Genomic DNA, 23,023 nt, shown 5'->3' on the forward strand with positions numbered 1-23,023 from the left:
AACGCTAGCTCACAGGGGCTCATGCTAACATTGTCTTCAGCCCCACCCTGAGGGCTCTCCGCAGAGCAACAAATAACCCTCACGACCACTCTGCGAGGGGGCTCCTACGCTTATCCCTCGTTTTGGAGATGGTGAAACCGAGAGAAGATGGCCAAGATCTTACAGTGAATAAGGGGGGAAGGGCTGGGACTTCAATTGGGTCCACTCCAAATTCTACTTTTTTCTTTTTTTTTGATATCAGTTTTTTTTTTAATGGAAGTATAGTTAATTTATAACATTGTGTTAGTTTCAAGGGTACAGCAGAAAGATTCAGTTATACATATATATATATTATTTTTTTAGATTCTTTTCCATTATAGATTATTACAAGATATTGAGTATAGTTCCCTGTGCTATACAGTAGGTCCTTATTGTTTATGTATTTTATATACAGTAGTGTGTATATGTTAATCCAAGACTCCTAATTTACCCCCCTACCTCCCGCTAACCCTTTGGTAACCATAAGTCTGTTCTCTATGTCTGTGAGTCTATTTGTGTTTTGTAAATAAGTTCATTTGTTATCAGTTTTTTAAGATTCCACATATAATTGATATCACATGATATCTGTCTTTCTCTGTGTGGCTTACTTCACTTAGTATGATCATCTCTAGGCCCATCCATGTTGCTGCCAATGGCAACACTTCACAAATCCTACACTCTTAACCACTACATTTAGGATAACTATATATTTGTCACAATGCAAAGGCAGGGGTCTGGATTTTTTACTTTACAAAGCTAAATAAAGTGGATGCTTACGATATTCTGGTGAGTCAAATCCATTTTCCATTTACAATAAGTAGGACAGAAACAACCACATCTTAAATATTTTTTTAAAGTGAAAATCACTAACTTCACTTCCTGGGCACTCACTTCCTAAGCCATAAAAGTGTGGCATATTTGTTTCAGTGACTAATTAATCTAGTTGTTATATGATTAGTGGGAATAACTGGATCTGCTAGGTATGTGGAAGTACAAGACGGCTGGGCTCTTTCTGCCTCTTCATGGCAGCAGCTGCCCGCCACGTGCGCACTGCGTGCCACGCACTGTCTCCTTGCTGTCGTCCTCATCACGGTCCTGTTAAACCACTGCGCAGATGAGGAAACCGCGACGTGGAGGCAAGGGAGGGAATGACCTGCCCAAGGCTGGCTAAATGATGAGCAGAGTCCCAGGACTTGACGCCCGGTCCATCTGACTGCAAAGCCCAAGTTCTAGGGCATCTATGCCTTCCCTCTTCCCACAGCGCCCTGCGCCCAGGTTGTTCTGCAGATCAAAGCTCAGGCTTCAAGAAGTAACAATAACGGATCTGGACATTTTCAGACAAAGTAGGTGTTACATCTCATTAGGTGGAGATGCTTTCTTTAAAAGCCTGCCTAAATAATTCACAAGGGAGGCTTAAAGAACCTGAGAGACCGAACTTTTAATTTAATTATTTTCACTGTTTTAACTCATTATTAAAGCTTTGAGGATGTACTATTTCCAATGGTATTTGACTGGATGCCATGATGTCTGTTTTAACAGCTCTGAGATTTCTAAACCTTAACCAGAACAATCAATATCTAAGTATATAATTCTACTTAAAATCATTAAAAACCCATTTCAATTTAAGAAATGTGATCTGAGGCAATGTCACAAGATACACAAACATTTATTGGAAAAGTCAGATTTTTCAAAAGCGGTTTGATATTACAGAGGGAGGGACATGTCGACATGAATACTTCTTAGGACGGGAGTTGGTGGGGTACACAGCAGGATACCCTTCCTTCAAAGCCCCTAACACCCTCCCCTCCCAGGGACCCACAAACCCAAGAGCTGGTGCCCCACTCCTGAGATGAGCTAGAAGAGGAAAGGGTTTGGAATCGCGGGCATGTGTCTGTGGCTCCCAACAGGGCCTGCCACAAAAAGATTCCAATTCTCAAGTTTAAAAAAAAAAAAAAAAAAAGGACTGATCATTCTTTGTCCATAATCCTGAGGTGTAAATAACTAACCAGCAGAACCAGTTTACACCCTTCCTAATGGATCAGTGACAACCTCACACCAGCAGCCACGTTTCTGAAAGGCAGCCAGGCTGCGGCAGCCCTGCTGCCCTCAGCACCCTGCCCAAACTAAAGGCCAGACAGTCCCTCAACATCCCCACCTCCCAAAGCCCACCAACCCCTGAGCCCCGCGATGCTCAACAACGTGTGCTGCTTAGAGAGACTGTGCTTTGCCAGCCAGCTCTCGGTTGCTTGGCTAGCAGTGAATTCAGGTCTTCCGAGTGGTGGCCTCTCCTCCAGTGGCAGGAACTGATTGAAAATGCAAGGACCGCAGCGATGAAGGCAGACAGCGGCAACTGAGGACATCTCACTCCTCGGGTGAGAGATGCGAATGAACGGCACACCAAAACCCCTGAGGGAAACCGAAGACGAGCAGCAGCTTGATGTGGTCTCAAAAGATCTCCCCGGGGCCATTTCTTTTCACCAAGAGAAAAACTTCCTTTTCTACAGTGGGGCAGTGTGGCAGAGGCCGCCAGAGCCAGGGGATCAAAATCAGAACCACATGCCTCCTGATGGGATGTGACCTGGTGACAGAAACACAGCCTCCCCCGTGACTGATTCCCACGTAAAATACAAAACCCAAATCCAACAGTGAGGAAGCGTCTGACAAACTCCCCAACTGAGGCAAGTTCTCCAGAACGACCAGCCTGTATTTTCCCACAATTTCAACGTCATAGAAGACAAAGGCATTAACAGATACACACTACTGTATATAGAACAGATAAACAACAAGGACCTAGTGTATAGCACAGGGGACTATATTCAATATCTTGTAATAACCTGTAACAGAGGGACTTCCCTGGTGGCGCAATGGCTAAGAATCCTCCTGCCACTGCAGGGGACATGGGTTCAAGCCCTGGTCCAGGAAGATCCCACATGTCGCAGAGCAACTAAGCCCGTGCACCACAACTACTGAGCCTGCGCTCTAGAGCCCGTGAGCCACAACTACTGAGCCCACGTGCCTAGAGCCCGTACTCCGCAGCAAGAGAAGCCACCTCAATGAAAAGCCCACGTGCCGCAATGAAGAGCAGCCCCCGCTCGCCCCAACCAGAGAAAGCCCATGCCCAGCAATGAAGACCCAACGCAGCCAAAAATAAATAAATAAATAAATTTAAAAAAATCTATAACAGAAAAGAATCTATAATGGAATCATTCTGCTGTACACCTGAAACATTATAAATCAACTATACTCCAATAATTAAAAAAAAAAAAAGAAAAGGCAGAAGAACTCTGCAGATTAGAAGACACTAAGGAGACAGATCCTGGGCTGGATCTTAAATCAGGGGGAAAGTGTTATAAAGGACACGACTGGGACGCTGGGTGAAATTTGCATGGGGACTGTGTTTTAGACAATAGTAGTGCATCAGTGTCAGGTGCCCTCAGTACGATCACTGTGCTGATGCAGAGTAACAGCCTTGCTGAGGACATGTCGTCCACCATTAACACTGAAACGGTTAAGGGAAAGAATTCTATTCCCTTGTAGAAGGGAGCGGGAGAGGGAGGGAGGGAGGGATGATAAAGTCAACGTGGCAAATGGTAGAAGGCTAATTATGGGCAAAGGGACCATGGGTTCTTTGTCCCAGTCATAGCTGGTGTGCTCCATGAAGCTTTTAAGAGACTCTGCACACATTTCATTCACTCTCCTCAGGTGTCTTGGGGTGGAGGTGGTGGCTGGAGCGGAGGGAGGGCTGGTCTGATTTACCTGGTCCGGTACTTAGACAGGGCGTTCCCAATACGTATATACACAAATACAATTTATAGATGAGTTCCATAAGCAGCAGGAATTTCAGTCCTGTTCTTCAAATCTGAGAGGCAGTCATTTATTAGAACTCCTCTCTGATTTTTTCATTAGCTTGATATTAAACAAATGGCCTTACCCTATGGTGCTAGCAAGATCTTCCCAGTCTATTTCATTAACATCTTCCACATTTATTTCATACAACCTATGAGAAAAAATAAAAATTAAGTTTTCAAGCCAAAAATCAACATGATGGACATCTTCATGGACTCACAGAATATTAAGAGCTGGAAGGTCTCAGCGTGTTCACCCCTGTTCCAGCTCCCTTGTTACACAGGCCCAGTGTCACTGGCATCCTAACCCAAGGTCAGCCCAAGGTCATGGGGTGAGCTACAGACCAAAAAAATCACCCTTCCTCCTCCTGAGCCCTTTGCATCTCCCACCAAGCCTAGTAAAAAACACAACTTCACAAGGAACTATATTCAGTATGCTGTGATAAACCATAATAGAAAAGAATGAAATATGAAAAAAATATATATATGTATAACTGAGTCACTTTGCTGTACAGCAAAGGTTAAACACAACATTGTAAATCAACTATGCTTCAATTTTAAAAAAAAAAACAACACAGGGACTTCCCTGGTGGCACAGTGGTTAAGACTCCACACTCCCAATGCAGGGCGCCCGGGTTCGACCCCTGGTCAGGGAACTAGATGCCACATGTATGCCGCAACTAAGAGTCTGCATGCCACAACTAAGGAGCCCGCCTGCTGCAACTAAGACACGACGCAACCAAATAAATAAATAAAAAATTAAAAACCAACCAACCAACCAACCAACCAAAAACACAACTTCACCATTCAGTGTAGACACACAAGAGTAGTACACATGTGTACTCAGCACTTACTATGTGACAGACACTGGGTTAAGACCTTGATACCCACTAATCCATTTACCCTCAACATCACCTGATGAAGCTAGGGGATTATGTCCTTTCCACAGGCCAGGAATCAGGGCTGAGAGCTCGAGTCATTGGCTCAAGGTTTCATGACTCATAGGCGGTACCCACAATGGAACCCAGGCCTGCCTGACGTGAGATGGCCTCCTTGGCTCTGCTAGTCTCTGCTGTCTCTCTGGTAGAGGAGAAAAGGGGAAGGCAACCCCAGCCAGGCCAGCGTGGAGAACGAGGAAGCCCACCAATGAAGGAGAAGCAGGCTTCCTGACAGAGCGCAAGAATAATGAAGCTGGACAGGGCGGCCAGAATCCAAAGGTTTCTTCTGCTCTTTGCTGTTCCTCATTGGACACGAGCCCAGCTCCACTAGACTCGCTGACTTTGTAAAACAGGTCCATGTCTCCCTGTCCATCAGGGGAGGGAGGACTCTGCACGGACCAGGAACTCAAAGACAAAACTAAAGACCAAGCAGCAGTGACACCAACTAACGCGTGCTAGAGAGCAGTGGGGCTCGGCCTGAAGTATTTAGCTCCATTTTCCAATGGACAGAAGTAAGCCATGTCTATGTGAAAGCCTTAAAGACTAAAATAGCTATGTTTATTGAGTGCATGCTACGTTTGACATGCATTATTTCATTTCTTCTGCCAATAACACTAAGAGGCAGGTACTGTTATTATCATCCTCATTTAAGATAAACAAACCAAGACCTAGAAAGGTAGGAAACACGTCCAAGGTCATGCACGTAGAAAGTGCTGAAAGAGGAATATGAACCGTGGTGATCTTACTGCAGATTCTGCTGTTGAACAACTACTCTTCGGCTAGAGAGAAGAACACAGAAAATGTCGTCACTTTCTATTTCTGTACCTTTCAATGAGGTTGATCTTGGCCTGTAGGGCATTAACTCCCCGGTATACGTCCCGACCATTTGTCATCCTCTTGGTTAGAATTTCCGTCCTACATTGAAAGAAAGAAAAACAGTTTATTTTCGGGGTAAAGTTTCCATTAAAATGTCCTTTGTTTTCCTCATTTAAATTGTCCTTATTCAGAACCACTTTATAACATTTGCAACTCATCACTGCTAACATTTACCACCATCAAGAATATACCTTTTTTAATTTTTTTAAAGTGGGAAAGGGTAAATAAAGAGATAGAAAGTTGATGGTTATTGAAAATGAATGATGGATACAAGGAGTTCTAAGTTGCTGTGTGTTACACAATTTCCATAATAAACAGTTAAAAAAAGGGGAGGAAAAAAAAGAATAAGCCTGCTTGCAGGTGCTAAAGGGCGCTGTGTAAACTCAATTTATTTTTGCTTGTTTATAAAACAGAGAGACATTGCTCTTATTACCATTATAGCTGCTGAAACACCAAATTATACAGATTTAGTAAAGTCATCAATGATTCAATGATTCCTCTAAGGCCCAAAGTTCATGGCTGAGGGAAAGGGTTCCCTGAAGTTCCTAATGAGAGCAGCAGCTCAATTAAAAATATTTAAAAAGTGCTTCTCGTGAAGAGTGAAATTTGTCACAATGTGATGGACAGATCCTGAGCTGTAACATTTACTTTCTTGAGAAGGGAGGCACATGACGCACACACACAGAAACTGACACTGTTTTTACTAACAGCCACCCACATTCACTGGTTTGAAATGTACCCGCTGATGCCATTTCAATGTTTCATGAAGTAAATCTATGTTCAGCATTCAAGTTTCCTACATTTTTCTTCAAATTAAAAGAGAACCCTTGCATGTTATTTAATTATGCTGATTCTGAAGCACGGCTCCCCTTCATCATTGCCCTTTTAAGACACTGACATATCATCTTCCAACTGAGGCTTTATAACCCACTCCTTTTTTAAAAAAATTAATTAATTAATTATTTTTGGCTGTGTTGGGTCTTCGTTGCTGCACGCGGGCTTTCTTCAGTTGTGGCGAGCGGGGGCTACTCTTCATTGCGGTACACGGGCTTCTCATTGCAGTGGCCTCTGTTGCAGAGCATGGGCTCTAGGCAGGTGGGCTTCAGTAGTTGTGGCACGCAGGCTCAGTAGCTGTGGCTCGCAGGCTCTAGAGCGCAGGCTCAGTAGTTGCGGCGCACGGGCTTAGTTGCTCCGCGGCATGTGGGATCTTCCCAGACCGGGGCTTTGAACCCGTGTCCCCTGCATTGGCAGGCGGATTCTTAACCACTGCGCCACCAGGGAAGCCCCCACTCCTGTTTTTAAGTCTAAGATATAGGGGGAGAAAGGGCTCTGGTTCCTCCATATTACACACTTCCCCCCCTAAACATTATCTGTCCTTTGGAGCTTATTTCCTGAGGGTAGTCTTCCAGTAAAATAAATACTCTACAGCAGAACTGTAAGGTATATAAACAATACACAGTATAATCTAGGAGTTTGCTTTTAACGTACAACACGCCCACTCTGGATTTCATTCTTCTTTAATGGTCAAGATGATGAAGCTCCCTTTATGCAGGAGGCCTGGGTCGTGGGCTGTAGAACCACTGCTTCAAGCTGTCATGCTGCAGCTGAAAGTTGCAGTTGAAAGTTAGATCAGAAACCCTCCAGGGCTGGGAAAAGCTACATCAGGCAAACAACGTGCAGCAAGAGCTGGACCGAAACTACTTCTTCGTGACGGATGCACCTAAAGATGTTCTAGGATGAAGAGCATGACTGCCCTGCTTTGGATGAAGACAGAGGAACTGCTGAATTAGAAAGCAAAAGTAAAAAGGTGGAGCTATTACTGATCACTACGCTTGTGATTTCCCTCCTAAATATTCAGACGTTAATTTTGTATTTTTTTTTCATGCTATAAATAGGTAACAACCTGGTTTTATGAAGAAAGGGACAGAGTGAAGAAACCAGAAGTCAATATTCAATATTAAGAAGATTCAAGTTCTGTTTACAAAACAGAAACAGACTCACAGACACAGAAAACAAACTTATGGTTACCAAAGGGGCAAGGGGGCAGGAATAAATTTGAAATTGCGGATTAGCAGATACAAACTACTATATAGAAAATAGATAAACAACAAGGTCCTACTGTATAGCACAGGAAACTGTATTCAATATCTTGTAATAAGTTATATTGGAAAAGAATGAAAAAATAATATATATGCATAACTGAATCACTTAGTACACCAGAAACTAACACAACATTGTAAATCAACTATACTTCAATTAAATAAATAAATAAATAAATAGAACAAAAGGTTCAAGTTCTTTATGAAGAAGCCACACAATGAATCAGGGTTGGCTAAATGCTAACTTAAATCAGCTATTGATATTGAAGTGGTTGGAGCAGCGGATTAGAGAGGATCATTCTTGACCTACTGTAAGGCTTTCCACGTGGTAGTTACAGATATTCTTAGTAACCTCAGCAGTCCACCCCTCTCCGGAAGTTGCTGAGAGACGGGCAGGGAATGCATCTTGTTGAAATTTATGTAAGAAGCCTCAAACTTACCACTTACTTTTACACTGCATCCAATTCCTGGTTTCCACTTTAGCCTCCACTTCTACCCAGGATATGCCTTTGTAGAGTTTTTCCCGAACAACTGACAGGCGGCCTTCAGGATTCTCTTGGAGTTTAGAATCCATCTCGTTTAGCTCCTGGGGAGACATTTTCTTTAGAATCACTTCTTCAACAGCCTTGATTAGTTTCTGGGTCTCCGTCTTGCTCCAAGCACCATGATTTCTTTCTGTTGACGTAAAAGGATGGTCTTGAAGTTGCTAATTTATTTGCTTTCAAACACAATATTAACAACAAAATGATAATGATGGATATCTGTCATTTGACATCTCTCCAAACCCACAGAAGGTACAACACCAAGAGTGAACCCTAATGTGGACTGTGCACTCTGGGGGGTTAAGATGTGTCAAGGTAGCTTCATGGATTGTAACAAATGGACCACTCTGCCGGGGGGTGTTGAGAATGGGGGTGTGCTGTGTATGTATAGGGCAGGAGATAAGTAAGAAGTCTTTGTACCTTCCTCTCACTTTAACTGTGAACCCAAAACTGCTCTAGAGAAATAGTCTTTTTTTTCCTTTATTTATTTATTTTCTTTATTTTTCTGGCTGCGTTGGGTCTTAGTTGTGGCACATGGGATCTTTGTTGAGGCATGTGGGATCTTTTGTTGCAGCGCAGGCTCTTTGTTGTGGTGCACGGGCTTCTCTCTAGTTGTGGCGTGTGAGTTTTCTCCCTCTAGTTGTGGTGCATGGCCCCTGTAGTTTGCGGCACACGGGCTACAGGGTGCGTGAGCTCAGCAGTTGTGGAGAGCGGGCTTAGCTGCCCCGTGGTATTTGGGATCTTAGTTCCCCGACCAGCGTCCCCTGCAACTGAAGGAGGATTCTTTACCACTGGACCACCAGGGAAGTCCCAAAATAAAGTCTTTAAAAACAAAAAGATAAATCAGACACTTTTCAGAAGACAATGGGCAACATCTCAATTACACAAACATAAAACTATCAGTTATGGACTTCCCTGGTGGTGCAGTGGTTAAGAATCCGGGGCTTCCCTGGTGGCGCAGTGGTTGAGAGTCCGCCTGCCGATGCAGGGCACACGGGTTCGTGCCCCGGTCTGGGAAGATCCCACATGCCGTGGAGCAACCAAGCCCATGAGCCACAACTATTAAGCCTGTGCTCTAGAGTCCGTGTGTCAGAACTACTGAGCCCGTATGCCACAACTACGGAAGCCTGCGCACCTGGAGCCAGTGCTCTGCAACAAGAGAAGCCACTGCAATGAGAAGCCCGTACACCGCCACAAAGAGTAGCCCCTGCTCGCCACAACTAGAGAAAGCCTGCACGCAGCAAATGAAGACCCAATGCAGCCAAACGAAACAAAACGAAACAAAAAAAACTATCAGTTACGTGCAAATCAAAATGAAACTACGAAAGTGGCCACAGATTCTTTTTAAGAACCAATCACACACACACACACACACACACACACACACACACCCCAACTGCAAAGAAAAAAATCCTTTCTTAAAGCAATCTTTTTTTTAACTTCGAAAAAGCTGTTCTTCCTGTTTCTAAGAGTAATACCTCCTGCAGGAAATTGTGAGGTTCCCAAACATTTAGTGGAAAGAGAATAACCAAACGACTTTCATGTTATATACATAACTCTCCCCAAGAGTTTCTAGAGTGAAATTAACAGCTGCAATGATGCCACCATGGTACTTGATGAAGAAGGCACCTGTGAATTTATTTTTTCCTTCTTTTCTTTTTTTTTTTAATAGTTTGCACTCATTAAGCTTTCTATTTTTTTTTAATTTTAAAAAATTTATTTGGCTGTGTTCGGCCTTAGCTGCAGCACGTAGGACCTTCGTTGTGGTGCGCAGGTTTCTCTCTAGTTGCGGAGCATGGGCTTAGTTGCCCTGCAGCATGTGGGATCCTAGTTCCCCGACCAGGGATTGAACTCGTGTCCTCTGAAGTGGAAGTGTGGATTCTTAACCACTGAACCACCAGGGAAGTCCCGGCACCTGTTAATTCCTAAAGCCAGTCCTTGGCGCAGGGCATCAAAAGCTTCTACGATTCGCTCTTCTTGTCTAGATGCTCACAGTCATGCTAAGGAAGAGGCCGCAAGCTGGCAGGCTACAGATATCTTTGATCTGGCCTACAGAATGTTATTGTTACTATTTCCCCAATAACAATTTGGATGAATATTTAAAAATCAAGAGAATCCCAAGAGGGGTTTCCCTGGTGGCGCAGTGGTTAAGAATCCGCCTGCCAACGCAGGGGACACGGGTTCAATCCCTGGTCCGGGAAGATCCCACATGCCACGGAGCAACTAAGTCCGTGCGCCACAACTACTGAGCCTGCGATCTAGAGCCCACGAGCCACAACTACTGAGCCCGTGTGCCACATCTACTGAAGCCCGCGCACCTAGAGCCCATGCTCCACAGCAAGAGAAGCCACCGCATTGAGAAGCCTGCGCACCGCAATGAAGAGTAGCCCCTGCTCACCGCAACTAGAGAAAGCCTGCGCGCAGCAATGAAGACCCAACGCAGCCATAAATAAATAAATAAATTTATTTATTTTAAAAAAGAGGGTCCCAAGAAAAAAAGATCTTGATTTCACACACACATGCAAATCCAGATGTTTGCTTTACTTCTTGGAAACTGGCAGAATTGGCTGCACTGAGTCTTCATGTGGCACCGGTGGCCAGAGTTGGTGGCACAAAAGGCGTGGTCTCCACCACCTCAGAGTTTACCATGTGTGAACACGCAGACGCCTGTCTGGGACCCGCTGCATGGCTCTGCCTGCAGAGCCAGAGCACGTGAGCCTCTGGGCTGAAGCTAACACCCACTAAGGACTGTCTTCTGAAAGCAACTGGGGACTTTTTAAGGTGAAGAATATAACCAAGGAAGCTTTTTATGAAAGAGGAGAAGAGACAAGAGATGACTGACACTGGTTTTGGGAAACGTCCCTGGCTAACAGGCCCTCCCTCTGATGGTTTCCCGGGCCACCTGGGGGAAGGGATCTTGGTGGCCCAGGCTCTCCTGCCCACCGGCTGAGTGGGTTTCAGTTTACCTGGCAGTTGGAGTCACACTGAAAGCTACTGAAATAAGGTGTGGCAGAAATCAGTCTGGTGAATTAAGGTTGCATCAATATGCATGGAGAAATAAATGAATCAGTAAGAGAATGGCTGAAAAAGTGATGACTCTCTCAGAAGACAGGCCTGTAGTGATGCCTGGGCCCTGGGCCGCTGTGGGCTGATTCGTTCACCCAGGTGGGCTCTAGAGACCACGACTTACGACTGCTGATCTGGGAGAACTTCAGGGCCACAGAGAGGCTACTTCGAGACACCATCTCGCCAATCTTTTTCCAGTCGTTTCCATGGAGGGACTGGTATATCTTTAGCTTCTCGGTATCTCCTTTGCTATACCTAAGAGGAAGGGAAAACAGATCACAGCTGAGCATTAACCACAAGCTTAAAACCACTATTCTCACTGCAGCACGCTGCGACGCTGGGAGAAGCCGTATAGGGTGGGCTGTCAGGAAACCTGCTCAGCGCAGTCCTACCAAGGACCTGAGCCCAGATACTTCCTGTCTCGGCATCTCAACCATGAGCATCCTGTAAGTCGGTCACCGCAGTCCCTGGCTCATTTACACAGAGGCCAGGGCAAATAATCCGATCACGTTATTCCCCAGCCAAACCCATAAAGGCTTCACACAATAAAACCCAAACTTCTGACTGTGCCTGCAAAGCTCGGCGCTCCCTAAGTTCAGCCCCATTGGCCTTATCGGCCTTTCTCACCTCGGAGCCTCTGGACCTGTGGTGGGAATGGCCGCCCTCCACTGCTGGACAGCTCCTGCAAGCTCTTCAGAAGCAGCTTAAATGGGGCATCTTCAGAGGGGGCTTCCCTGACCGCCTGGGTTGGAGGTGTCCTGCTGTCCTCTCCCACAGGACACTCTGCTGCTCTCTCACTGCCCCCGTCCCCACTGGCAACTGTACACTCGTGGCTTCCCTGGTTTATCTGACTCTTCGTCTAGGCCACCACTGGCCAATGGAAATATGAGCCACAGATGTCATTTAGAATTTTCTAGTGGTCAGGGGAAAATTAATTTTATTTAGTTTTTTTTAAGATAATTTATTGGCTCAGGCAATTGAAAAGTCCAGATACAGGTGGGCCCTAGGGTTAGCTTAATCCAGGAGCTCAGTCAAATCACCAAGGACCACTTTCCACCATTCTACTCTGTCTTCCATGTTTTTGGTGGGTTTTTTTTTGGCGGCAGCATGCGGCATGTGGGATCTTAGTTCCCCAACCAAGGATCGAACCCACGCCCCCTGCAGTGGAAGCACGGAGTCTTAACCACTAGACCGCCAAGGAAGTCCCTAATTTTATTTAGTTTTAATGAATTAATAACATATTTTATTTAACTCAATATATTAAAAATGCAGCCATTTCAAGATGTAATCAGAACCTAAAAGTATGAATGAGATACTTTACATTCTCTTCTCCACACCAAGCCTTCTAAGTCCATTGTATACTTCACTCTTCAGCGCATCTCAGCTTGGACTAACCATAGTTCAAGTTCTCCATGGCCACATGAGGCTGGTGGTCACATGGCTGGACAGCACAGCTCTGGAGGGGAAGTCCTCGGAGGGCAGGGACCCTGTCAGTTTTCTACACTTTGGTACCCGTAATGCTTGACAGACAACAGATGCTCAATAAAGATGTGACAGGGACGTCCCCGGTGGCGCGGTGGTTAAGAATCCGCCTGCGAATGCAGGGGACACGGGTTCGATCCCTGGTCTGGGAAAATCCCACATGCCGCGGAGCAACTAAGCCTGTGCGCCACAACTACTGAGCCTGCGAGGCACAACTACTGAAGCCCGTGCGCCTAGAGCCCGTGCTCCGCAACAAGAGAAGCCACCGCAATGACAAGCCCACACACTGCAACGAAGAGTAGCCCCTGCTCGCCGCAACTAGAGAAAGCCCGTGCGCAACAACAAAGACCCAACTCAGCCAAAAAAAAAGGACAGCTGTCATTAAAAAAAAAAAAGATGTGACAGATGCCTTAGCACAAATCTGTCACAGTTTAAGGAAGTTAAGATGCAGGAATCCCACATAAAAGCAAATATATTAAAAGAAAAGAACTAAAGTGCACTATATGTGGATTTTGAGATTAAACATCTTAAATGTTTAAGGGAAGAAAAAGCCATCTTTATGACATTTTATAATTCCTTTTTGGGGGGAGGAAGAGGGGCCAGAAGTGGTAGTTTATGTTATTACTAATGCAACACAAAAGCAGCCCTAGTAAAATACTAACCATTTCTAATGAGGGTGATCCACAACTACGTGGGACAGTAAGATCCTAGCATTCTCAGAAATGTATCTAAAATGCAGAGCATGGTGAATAGAGATGCGAAATCCTTCACCATTAAGAATCAAGCTTTTTAGCAGTTTCCTTTATAAGGCAAGCAGGGTCTTCCTGAGATTTAAAACAAGACTTAAAGGTACCCTTGAAGCAACAAAAAAGAGGACATGAGAGAAAAACAGAGTGTACGAAAATGAGGAAGCAGGTGCACTGACCCCCATGGCCCCTTGGAGACTTACAATTCTTTGATTTTTGACTTTGTATGGTTTTTCCACTTTAGAGTTCCTTAAGCTGGAAAAATACTTTAAGGGTAAATGGTCATCGCAACACAAATAATATGGTACCAATGAATGAACTTTATTATCAGAATGACAGACTTTCATTATTCGAAAAATGTCATTTCCCACAGTGATGTAACAGGTAGAAAAACATGTTACCTCATTCATTTACCAAAAGCATCTTTTTGGTCCCATTTAAAATGTCATCTTTAGTGAATTTCCTTAAAGTACACAGCGGGGGCTTGGGAAAAAGGGAGGGCAGGTTTCAGTCTGTGTGGAGGCATCTTTCCTCTACTTCAGGTTTATTTCTTTTGGTAAAAATTTTTAAAAAGAAGCCAAGGTCATATCAATGTTAAGTTCTGATAGTACCTATGTCCTGATTTAAAATCACGGCGCTCCAGTCAGAATGGCCATCATCAAAAAATCTAGAAACAATAAATGCTGGAGAGGGTGTGGAGAAAAGGGAACCCTCTTACACTGTTGGTGGGAATGTAAATTGATACAGCCACTGTGGAGAACAGTATGGAGGTTCCTTAAAAAGCTACAAATAGAACTACCATATGACCCAGCAATCCCACTACTGGGCATATACCCTGAGAAAACCATAATCCAAAAAGAGTCATGTACCAAAATGTTCATTGCAGCTCTATTTACAATAGCCCAGAGATGGAAACAACCTAAGTGTCCATCATCGGATGAATGGATAAAGAAGATGTGGCACATATATACAATGGAATATTACTCAGCCATAAAAAGAGACGAAATTGAGCTATTTGTAATGAGGTGGATAGACCTAGAGTCTGTCATACAGAGTGAAGTAAGTCAGAAAGAGAAAGACAAATACCGTATGCTAACACATATATATGGAATTTAAGGAAAAAAAATGTCATGAAGAACCTAGGGTTAAGACAGGAATAAAGACACAGACCTACTGGAGAACGGACTTGAGGATATGGGGAGGGGGAAGGGTAAACGGTGACAAAGCGATAAAGAGGCATGGACATATATACACTACCAAACGTAAGGTAGATAGCTAGTGGGAAGCAGCCGCATAGCACAGGGAGATCAGCTCGGGGCTTTGTGACCGCCTGGAGGGGTGGGATAGGGAGGGTGGGAGGGAGGGAGACGCAAGCAGGAAGAGATATGGGAATATATGTATATATATAACCGATTCATTTTGTTGTGAAGCTGAAACTAACATACCATTGTAAAGCAATTATACTCCAATAAAGATGTTAAAAAAAAATAAAAATAAAAATAAAATCACGGCGCTAAGTAGGACCCAACTGGCCCTGCCAGATTCACTCCATCTGCCTCCTGGAAGTGAGATCAGTAGTTGAGCCCTAGGTGGCTGTCTGGGCCCTCAAGGGTAGGAGCTGATGCCTTCTCCCTCATCGCTTTGTCCTTAAGCAGAGTGCTTACCCACCACTGACGCTCGGTCTACATTTGTTTTATTTGGAATGTTGGAAACAGACCACAATTGGGCATTTTATTTAGGAAAAAAGGGAGGAGAGAATGGCCACTGCCACATGAAGCTCTGCATTGAGGCTGCCGAATCACACTTAAATGACCTCACACAAGTGCTCACCCCCACCTTCAAATATTTACTGAAAACCCAAAGCACTGGGCTCAGTGCTGGAGGGCACACATCACACTGAGAAGGAACGTCTGGGTTCACAAGGAGCTGACAACTTAGGAGGCTGCTGAGAAAACTGCACGGGTGACGCTAAGAGGCAGTGCATGGAGAATGCTAAAATGAAAGCATAAAGTAAGAGCCAGGGATTTAGAAATGGGAAGATGACAGAAGATTTATTCAAGAGGTGGAAACTCAAAGGGTCTTTGGAGACATACACCTGACGACACAACTGGTTTCACACACGAAACTCTTCACGATTGTGTTGTGTACATTTTGATTTACAGTATCAGCAAAGACTAGAGAAATGCTCTGCTCAAGTTTTTTCTTACCTGCCTTTGTAATTGTTGACATCAAACATCTTCTTTGCTCGGTAGTATACGAGTTTCCAGGGCCGGGCAATGCCCTTACCTAAAGTCGGAAGAGAGGTGGTCAGAGGGACAACCAGAGCGTGGCATGAAATGCAGTCGCGATTATAAAAGAAACCCAGAATGGCCCCTTTTTACAACATGCGCTATCCTAGACCCCAGGTGGAGGTTGCAGTTTCCTATGTCCTGCAGAAAGCCGTCTTGGGGAGCAGATATACAAAATCCCCAGTTTCCTTGGCGATCTCTGAAAACTAGATGCTTAGCATGTAGAGGCTCTAGCTTCTGGTCTACTAAATTCATGGAAAAGACCCTTATTAGGCAAAGGGATTTTAACATAATCTGGAGGTGGAGGACACACTCCAGCAGTTCTCCATATGATAAACAAAAAACCTTTGCAAATGAATAAGCTTTTTCCTGCTTTGCCACTCTAAAGATGAAAGGATCCCCCAGCAGGGGCTCATTGTTCTGTTTTCCTTTGTGCATTCCACCTAAGAAATTATCCTCTTTAAATTCAAGAGAGATTTTTTTTCCAGTCCAAACCTACATTGCTTCATGACCTTCTAACTTCCCCAGGATACCTCCAAGAGGAGGGTTCCAGCTCAAAGCACAAATATGGCTCTACTTAAAAAACTTCAGAGACTCTGGTGTATACCAGAGTACTTTGTGCAGTATGTGCAAAAAATACACAATAGAGGACAAGAAGAGAGACCAAAACCGTAACTGTTACCAAGTAGGAAAGCTGGAAGCTGATCATCTAATTTGTTAGAAAATCTGTAAAAGCACTATTCTTGGGAGACATGAACACATTCCAAATCCCTGAACGTATAGGCTGGCAATAAAAATACTATTAACGTAGCAGCAGCTAACATGCACTGCATGTACTGGACGGGCCAGGCACTGGCTCAGTACTCACCACGGTTATCTGTGTAAGGCTGGAAGGCTATGGATGGTCAAAGAGGCCACAGTTCTAAACTTACCAATGTGCAATCTAAACGAGTATTTTCTTTTTAAGTCGGTGATTAGAGATTTCTCCTCTGGGTATCTGTCTGTGTACAGCAGCTTGTCTGCATTCTCGATTCCTGTCAGAGACAGAAATTCTTGCACGTTTTTCTCTAACTGCTTATTTTCCTTCACGGAAAACTTGCCAAATTTAATAGCGACACCTAGGATTTGGGGCAGGAGAAAAAGGTACACAACTGTCAACAATGAATGAAAGCGAACCACCGCTTGGTCTTTAGCAATTACAACAGCACCCGTCAGCTCCTCCCTACCTATGGGGAGCAGCCCCCGCTTGTGCCCTTGACATTCGCTCTCCTGCAGAGTTCGGTCTAAACCACACTGTCCTCCCAAAGTCTTCCCTGGTCATCCTACTCCAACGTGACCTTTCTTGTGTCATCAGTTCCTTTTTACAGTTATTTAAAAAATAAATTAACAGTAATAGATATTCATTAAAAATTCAAACAGTATTGAAATAAAAGTTTAAAGGAAGCCCCCCCCCTTCACTCTCCTCTGCCCCTCCTCCCCGCAAGGCAGTGCTGGGAATTGGTTGGCACAAACCTGAACATGTATATTCTCTACGTATATATATTCGGGGGAGGTGGGGACAATGTCACTGCAATTTACGTTCTATTCCTCGTCATAACTCAAAGCACTGAAGTCTCATTATTACTGCCTGCATTACACAGTACATTTTCCTAATCTTAGACTTATTTTAAAAATCTTTTATAAAATACGTACTCATAAAAATGTCAACACAGAATACAGAAATAAAACGGGGTCCTTCTATAGATATTTCCCTGTAAATTGTGTTTTTCTTGATCAATTTTTCTATTTTTTAAAAAAACTAATCTTACCAACATGATTAATTCCGTAAGGCTAAGGCCCCTCTTTTTACTTTTTTCAATGACCAGTGGCACTGGGCCTCACACAGCAGATACTCATCAGTAAGTACTGCTCACCTGCAGTACACAACCTTACATTTGTAGTTCATTCTGAAACCCAATAAGCTTTCTGGGAGGTTCTTGTAACACAGTGAAATCAAGAAGGAGACCAAGCTGGGTGTTGCCTGAAGCCATGCCCACTACAACCAGCTCACCCTCAAATTAATATCCTTGAAATTACACCTCATCGAAGCTGACGATGTTGATGTGCGTGTTTTAATTTGATTTCACTTGTGCCCCCCTCCCAGCGTCTCAAGCACTTAACCTCCTCCCCGTCTTCTTCCGGGCTTGATATTCTAGTCTGTGGATCACTGGATCCGTTAGCCCCGTTTTTCCTCGCCTCCCCTACCAGAAGTTGGGCAAAGAAGAGGAAAGCTAGTGCACTTCATTTTGGTAATTTTACAGTGCAGATAACGATTCTGGAAGGCGATAAAGCTGAAAGTAGCTAAGGGATGCTTTTTGTGAATCTATAAATCTGAATCGCTCACAAAGGAAAGCCAGGGCTAGTTACGCATATAGAAAAGTTCAACAAATATTCAAGTTCCACAAGCTTACCCTGGGCTTTAAATTCTTTAAAGCGTCCCAAGTCATCCCGATACATTCGCTTAATTGTAGTGGCAGCCCTCTCCTTGATATCAGGGATGAACTCCTGGAGCTGCCTCACAGCAGAATCCAAATCCACGTCTGAATTATCTGAATCTCTCGAATCTTCAGATAAATACTTGGTTTCAGGATCTTTAGCCGACTCCAAATTGCTTTCTTCTTCATTTGTAGGTTCTAATCTAAGGAGAAAAACTGGATTGACTAACACTGACAGGTCACGTGCCCTAACGGCTTTCAGATTCTTTTCTTACAGTGACTCTCCCTTTGACTACAACAGCATTAAAGCTGGAAGGGATCTTGGAGTTGATTCAGTCTGTGATGTCTGAACTCTTTAATGTAGCTTTACTAACTTGGATACACCTCAGAGGCTGCCTGGAAGGTAAACATGTTGCCCTAAGCCCTATTTCCACCAGGCATTGCTTCTTATGTTACAATTTCTCAACTGTATTGTTTCAGATAGTGACTTCCTAATAAGCTCAGCCCTCTTCTACAGCCCATGGATACTCAAGACACCTCCCCCCTCACAATGAGTTATGTTTTATAATAATGGTTACTAATTAGTTAAGTCAATATTCAGGGTTTACATTGTTACAATTGCTTCGTTGCAGTTAACAATGCCCACATATTTTCCCCTTGGCAGTATAAAGAAAACATAGTTTTCTCTGTATCTATCACTAATTCACTCCCACAGACTTTCGGCCAGATGTCCAAAGCTGCTCTTAGCCAACGGCATCAGCTAACCACCCAGACAGGAAACTGAAACAAAACAGAAACAAAACGGTCCGCATTTGTCTGAGCGGAGGGTCAACAGCTTTCACAGGTCCACAGCCCCAAACAAGTTAAGAACCACAGGCCGAGAACATTCCTGCCTCGTTATCAGTGATCTAAAAATGTCCCCAGTGAGAAGGCACAGAGGCTGATGTGAGTTGGGCCCTCTGCCATTTAACTTCTATGTGAAACTATTTTAAGCCAGGACAATCTAGCAAATGTAAGAAAGTCACAGAGTAGAAATGGGGAAAAACCTGTCCCGACTCCCAGGAACTGAAATAAAGTGCTTTAAAAAAAAAGTCCTGCATCTATTCATCGGCCAGTATACTTAAATGATAATTATATAAATAATGATATCTAAATTTCTTTTTTTAGGGAGAACCCTAATTCAAGTTCTTTTCCTGTCCCGTAACATTCTAAGTTCTCTGATCCTTTCTCCTATCTCTGTACATATAGACAAGGTAATTGTGGGGTCTTAAAATTCTTTTTAAACTTATACAAAGAGTTTCAGGGCTGGAATAGTTCTTAGTGAAAACAGACTCTAACTGCCTTATTTTATACGTGAAGAACGGAAGGTACCTGCCAAGTTACTCAGTTAAATGTACACGACATCCTATACTTTTGATGGTCTATCTCTCTATGATTTCTGCCACTTACTATGGCCGTGCTGAACAAAGAGGCAACCGGCAGACTTCACACCCAAGACACACACCATCAGAAGGCTCAACACCCGCACATTACCTCTGCACCTCTTCCGAACAGGCCTGGGGTTTCTCCTCTTGTGGTCTGGGTTTCACACTTTCTTCAATCAAGGTACCACGACCTTCCACTGAATCAAAGAGCGTGTCCTCAGAGTTCGTCCTGAGGACTGAAAAATCACCACCAGGTGCCGTGGCAGTATCAACAGATCTTCTTTTCCTTTTCTTAGACTTCTTCTTGAGGCCACTGGATTCCTGATAGCCCCCTGCAGTCCCGACCTCACCAATCACTTGCGATCCCTCTGAGTACATGTTCTCAGCGCTCTCAGGCGCAAGCAAGGCCTCAAATTCCTGGTCATTTGGACGCTTCCTCTTTCTTTTCTTAGACTTGCTTTGACCTGCAGACACTGGTAGTTGTGCAATTTCACCTTCTTGGCCCATGGGAGGCTGGGGTTCCTGCTCTTGGGATTCTGATCCGGGCAGGGTAATGCTTGCACCCAGACTTTCCTGGACAGCATCACAGGATGCAACTTTCCTCCGATGTTTTTTCTGCTTTTTCTCCCGAACTTTATCATGCAGTTCTGACTCATGTTCATGTGACGTAGTAACTAAATGCGGTTCATCTGCTTCAGGCCCTTTTGTTGACTTTCGCTCCTTGCTTACATCAATGTAAACGACATCGACATTCTTTGTAAAATTCTTTGGTGTGTTCTCAATGTTTTCTTTATTCACCAGGACGTACGCAACACCTGCTTCCTTATCGACCCCCAAAGCACCTTTTCTTCTCTTTTTACTCTTTTTGGGTATAGAAGTGGCCTTTTCAGTCTCATCGCAAATTTCTGATTTTTTCAAAGGAGAAGAAACAAGATGGTGGGCATCCTTTCTCTTTTTTTTACCCTTAGTTATGTCAGCCTGTTCATTTGCCAGGGAGGAGTCTCTGAAACTTTCATGGGGATGCCTCCCATGTCTCTCCTTATGTACAGAATGTTTAGTCTTTTTCTTGACAAAAACTGGAGTGTGGGTTTCCAATCTGCTTGATTCTCCTTCCATTTTACTCCTATAGGGAAACGGAACCACATGGTTTATTTTTGCAGAGCATTTTAAACATTAGCCTCAGGAGGAAAAAAAAAAAAATCACACAAAAACGAAATTGCAGAACAAATGACAAGGCTGGAGTCATGATTATAAATTTTCTATTATTCTAAATGCGTAGCAAGCTCACTGTAATTCACTTGTCTGGTTCCACTGCCTTTATGATATGAAAAAAAAAATAGTTAATTGAGAACAGTGCTCTGCCATGATCGGGCCCTTGTTCCCCCACGGCCTCATTTTCTACCTCTCCTCTCAAACTCTGTGCTACACATGCCTTTTTTTTTTTTTTTGGTTCCCCAAACATGCTCCAATCCTTTCCCTGGCTTGAGGTCTTATAAATCACGACTCCCTCTCTCTGGGCTGCTCTCCGCTGTCTCCTACCCCTCCCTGCCGCCTTTCATCCTTCAGAGCTTGGCTTGAACATTGCTTCTTCCAGAAAGCTTTAAAAGAATATAAACATTATGATACCATGCATACTACGTTAAGAGAATATAAATGTTATGATGCCGTGTATATTACGTTAAGAGAATATATACATTATGATGCCATGTATATTACATTTAAAACACAAAAAGTTTCATGTATCTTTTCTGAATGGATACATATGTAGTAAAACTATGAATACAGCATGGGGATTTCAACTGGTAAATTCAGGGATTAGGGACAAGTAGAGAGCCAATTTCTCTTACATCTGTAATCTTTTATTTCTTAACTGGAGTAATGAGTACAGGGGTATTTGTTATATTTTTGTCTACTCTTTTAAAGTGAACTGAAATAGTTCACTTTTTAAAAAGCAAGGGGCAGAACAAGAATGCAGACTGCTTTCACTTAAAAACAAGCATTAAGGACTTCTCTGGTGGCACAGTGGTTAAGAATCCATCTGCCAGTGCAGGGACACGGGTTCGAGCCCTAGTCCAGGAAGATCCCACAAGCCACAGAGCAACTAAGCCCGTGCGCCACAACTACTGAGCCTGTGCTTTAGAGCCCGTGCTCTGCAACAAAGAGTAACCCCCGCTTGCTGCAACAAGAGAAAGCCTGCGTGCAGCAATGAAGACCCAACACAGCCATAAATAAATAAATTTATTTTAAAAAACCACAAGTGTTAAAACAAGCAACTGAAGGATGTAAACGTACTGTTTCAAGTATTTACAAAAAAAAAAAAAGAGAGAGAGAGAGAAAAGAAAGAAACCTTTTCTGACCCCTTGAGCTTGGCCCATTCCCCAAATGATATACTTTCATAGCAAACTATTTCTCTTTCGTAGCATTTAGCCCAGCTGTGGTTCAGAGCGGGGACATCAAGTATCCACTGACCTCAAACTAGAAGATCGCCTCTTTGAGAAAGAGGCTGAATGGGCCTTGTTAGTGTCCAACAAAAAGTCCAAGTTCTGCAATAAGTAGGAATGAAGTTTAATAAGGCTCCAATGTCAATTCTTATACAGAGCACGTGCATTCTGGAGTTTAAGTACAGGAATGGAAATGTACTTCACAAAAGACATGGTTAAAAATATATACAAACACATCTTACAACTCTCCTTGCTCCGTATTGCTTCTGGGTTTCAATTTTTAAGATTTTATTTCTCTGCGACTAAAAGTAATACTAAAGGTAATACGTTTACATGGTTCAAACATCAAAATAATCCGTCCTTATTTCCCCTCCTTTCTCACAGAGAAGGTAGCATCTGTATATTCTGATCTGCATTTTGCTATTTTCACTTAACAACAGATCCTGGAGACCTCTCTGTGTCAGTGGTCTTTCAAGTCTGAATGCTTAAGCACATTTTCTATAGAAGGTACCTACTTTCTCCTAGGTAGTCAAGAAGCTATAAGAATTGTCTAGCTGGAAGGATGGGGAATAACAAACATATGGACTGATACCTATAAACCAAATCTACCAGCCCCAGGATCTCACCTCCAACGGAGGCACCAAGAGCTTTGGTTAAGGCCTTCCTCGCTGGTGTCACCCAGAGATGCACAGAAACCCCTTCTTAACCCACTTCTTTGCAGCTTCCACCTCCATGACTCCCCCCTGAGACTGCTCCAGTTAGAGCGCCTATGACCTTCGTGCCA

At 43.7% G+C, this 23,023-nt stretch overlaps 1 protein-coding gene across 7 annotated transcripts in view; it reads right to left on the reverse strand.

The window, feature by feature from the left end:
- TTF1 (transcription termination factor 1) overlaps positions 1 to 23,023 on the reverse strand; it is a 33,290-nt gene that overhangs the window by 8,817 nt on the left and 1,450 nt on the right. For 3 of the 7 annotated variants that reach the window (XM_033426889.2, XM_033426886.2, XM_033426885.1), the window contains exons 2-9: positions 19,908 to 20,921; positions 18,351 to 18,577; positions 16,833 to 17,018; positions 15,820 to 15,898; positions 11,509 to 11,639; positions 8,217 to 8,451; positions 5,627 to 5,716; positions 3,950 to 4,015 (exon numbers count right to left, since the gene is read on the reverse strand). In XM_033426889.2, coding sequence (XP_033282780.1) covers positions 3,950 to 4,015; positions 5,627 to 5,716; positions 8,217 to 8,451; positions 11,509 to 11,639; positions 15,820 to 15,898; positions 16,833 to 17,018; positions 18,351 to 18,577; positions 19,908 to 20,914 — 2,021 coding nt within the window. In that variant the 5' untranslated portion in view covers positions 20,915 to 20,921. The other 4 variants (XM_033426883.2, XM_033426888.1, XM_033426890.2 and 1 more) reach the window with 4 other exon arrangements.

Source organism: Orcinus orca, chromosome 6, assembly GCF_937001465.1.
Source record: "Orcinus orca chromosome 6, mOrcOrc1.1, whole genome shotgun sequence".
In the NCBI taxonomy this organism is placed as follows: Eukaryota; Metazoa; Chordata; class Mammalia; order Artiodactyla; family Delphinidae; genus Orcinus; species Orcinus orca.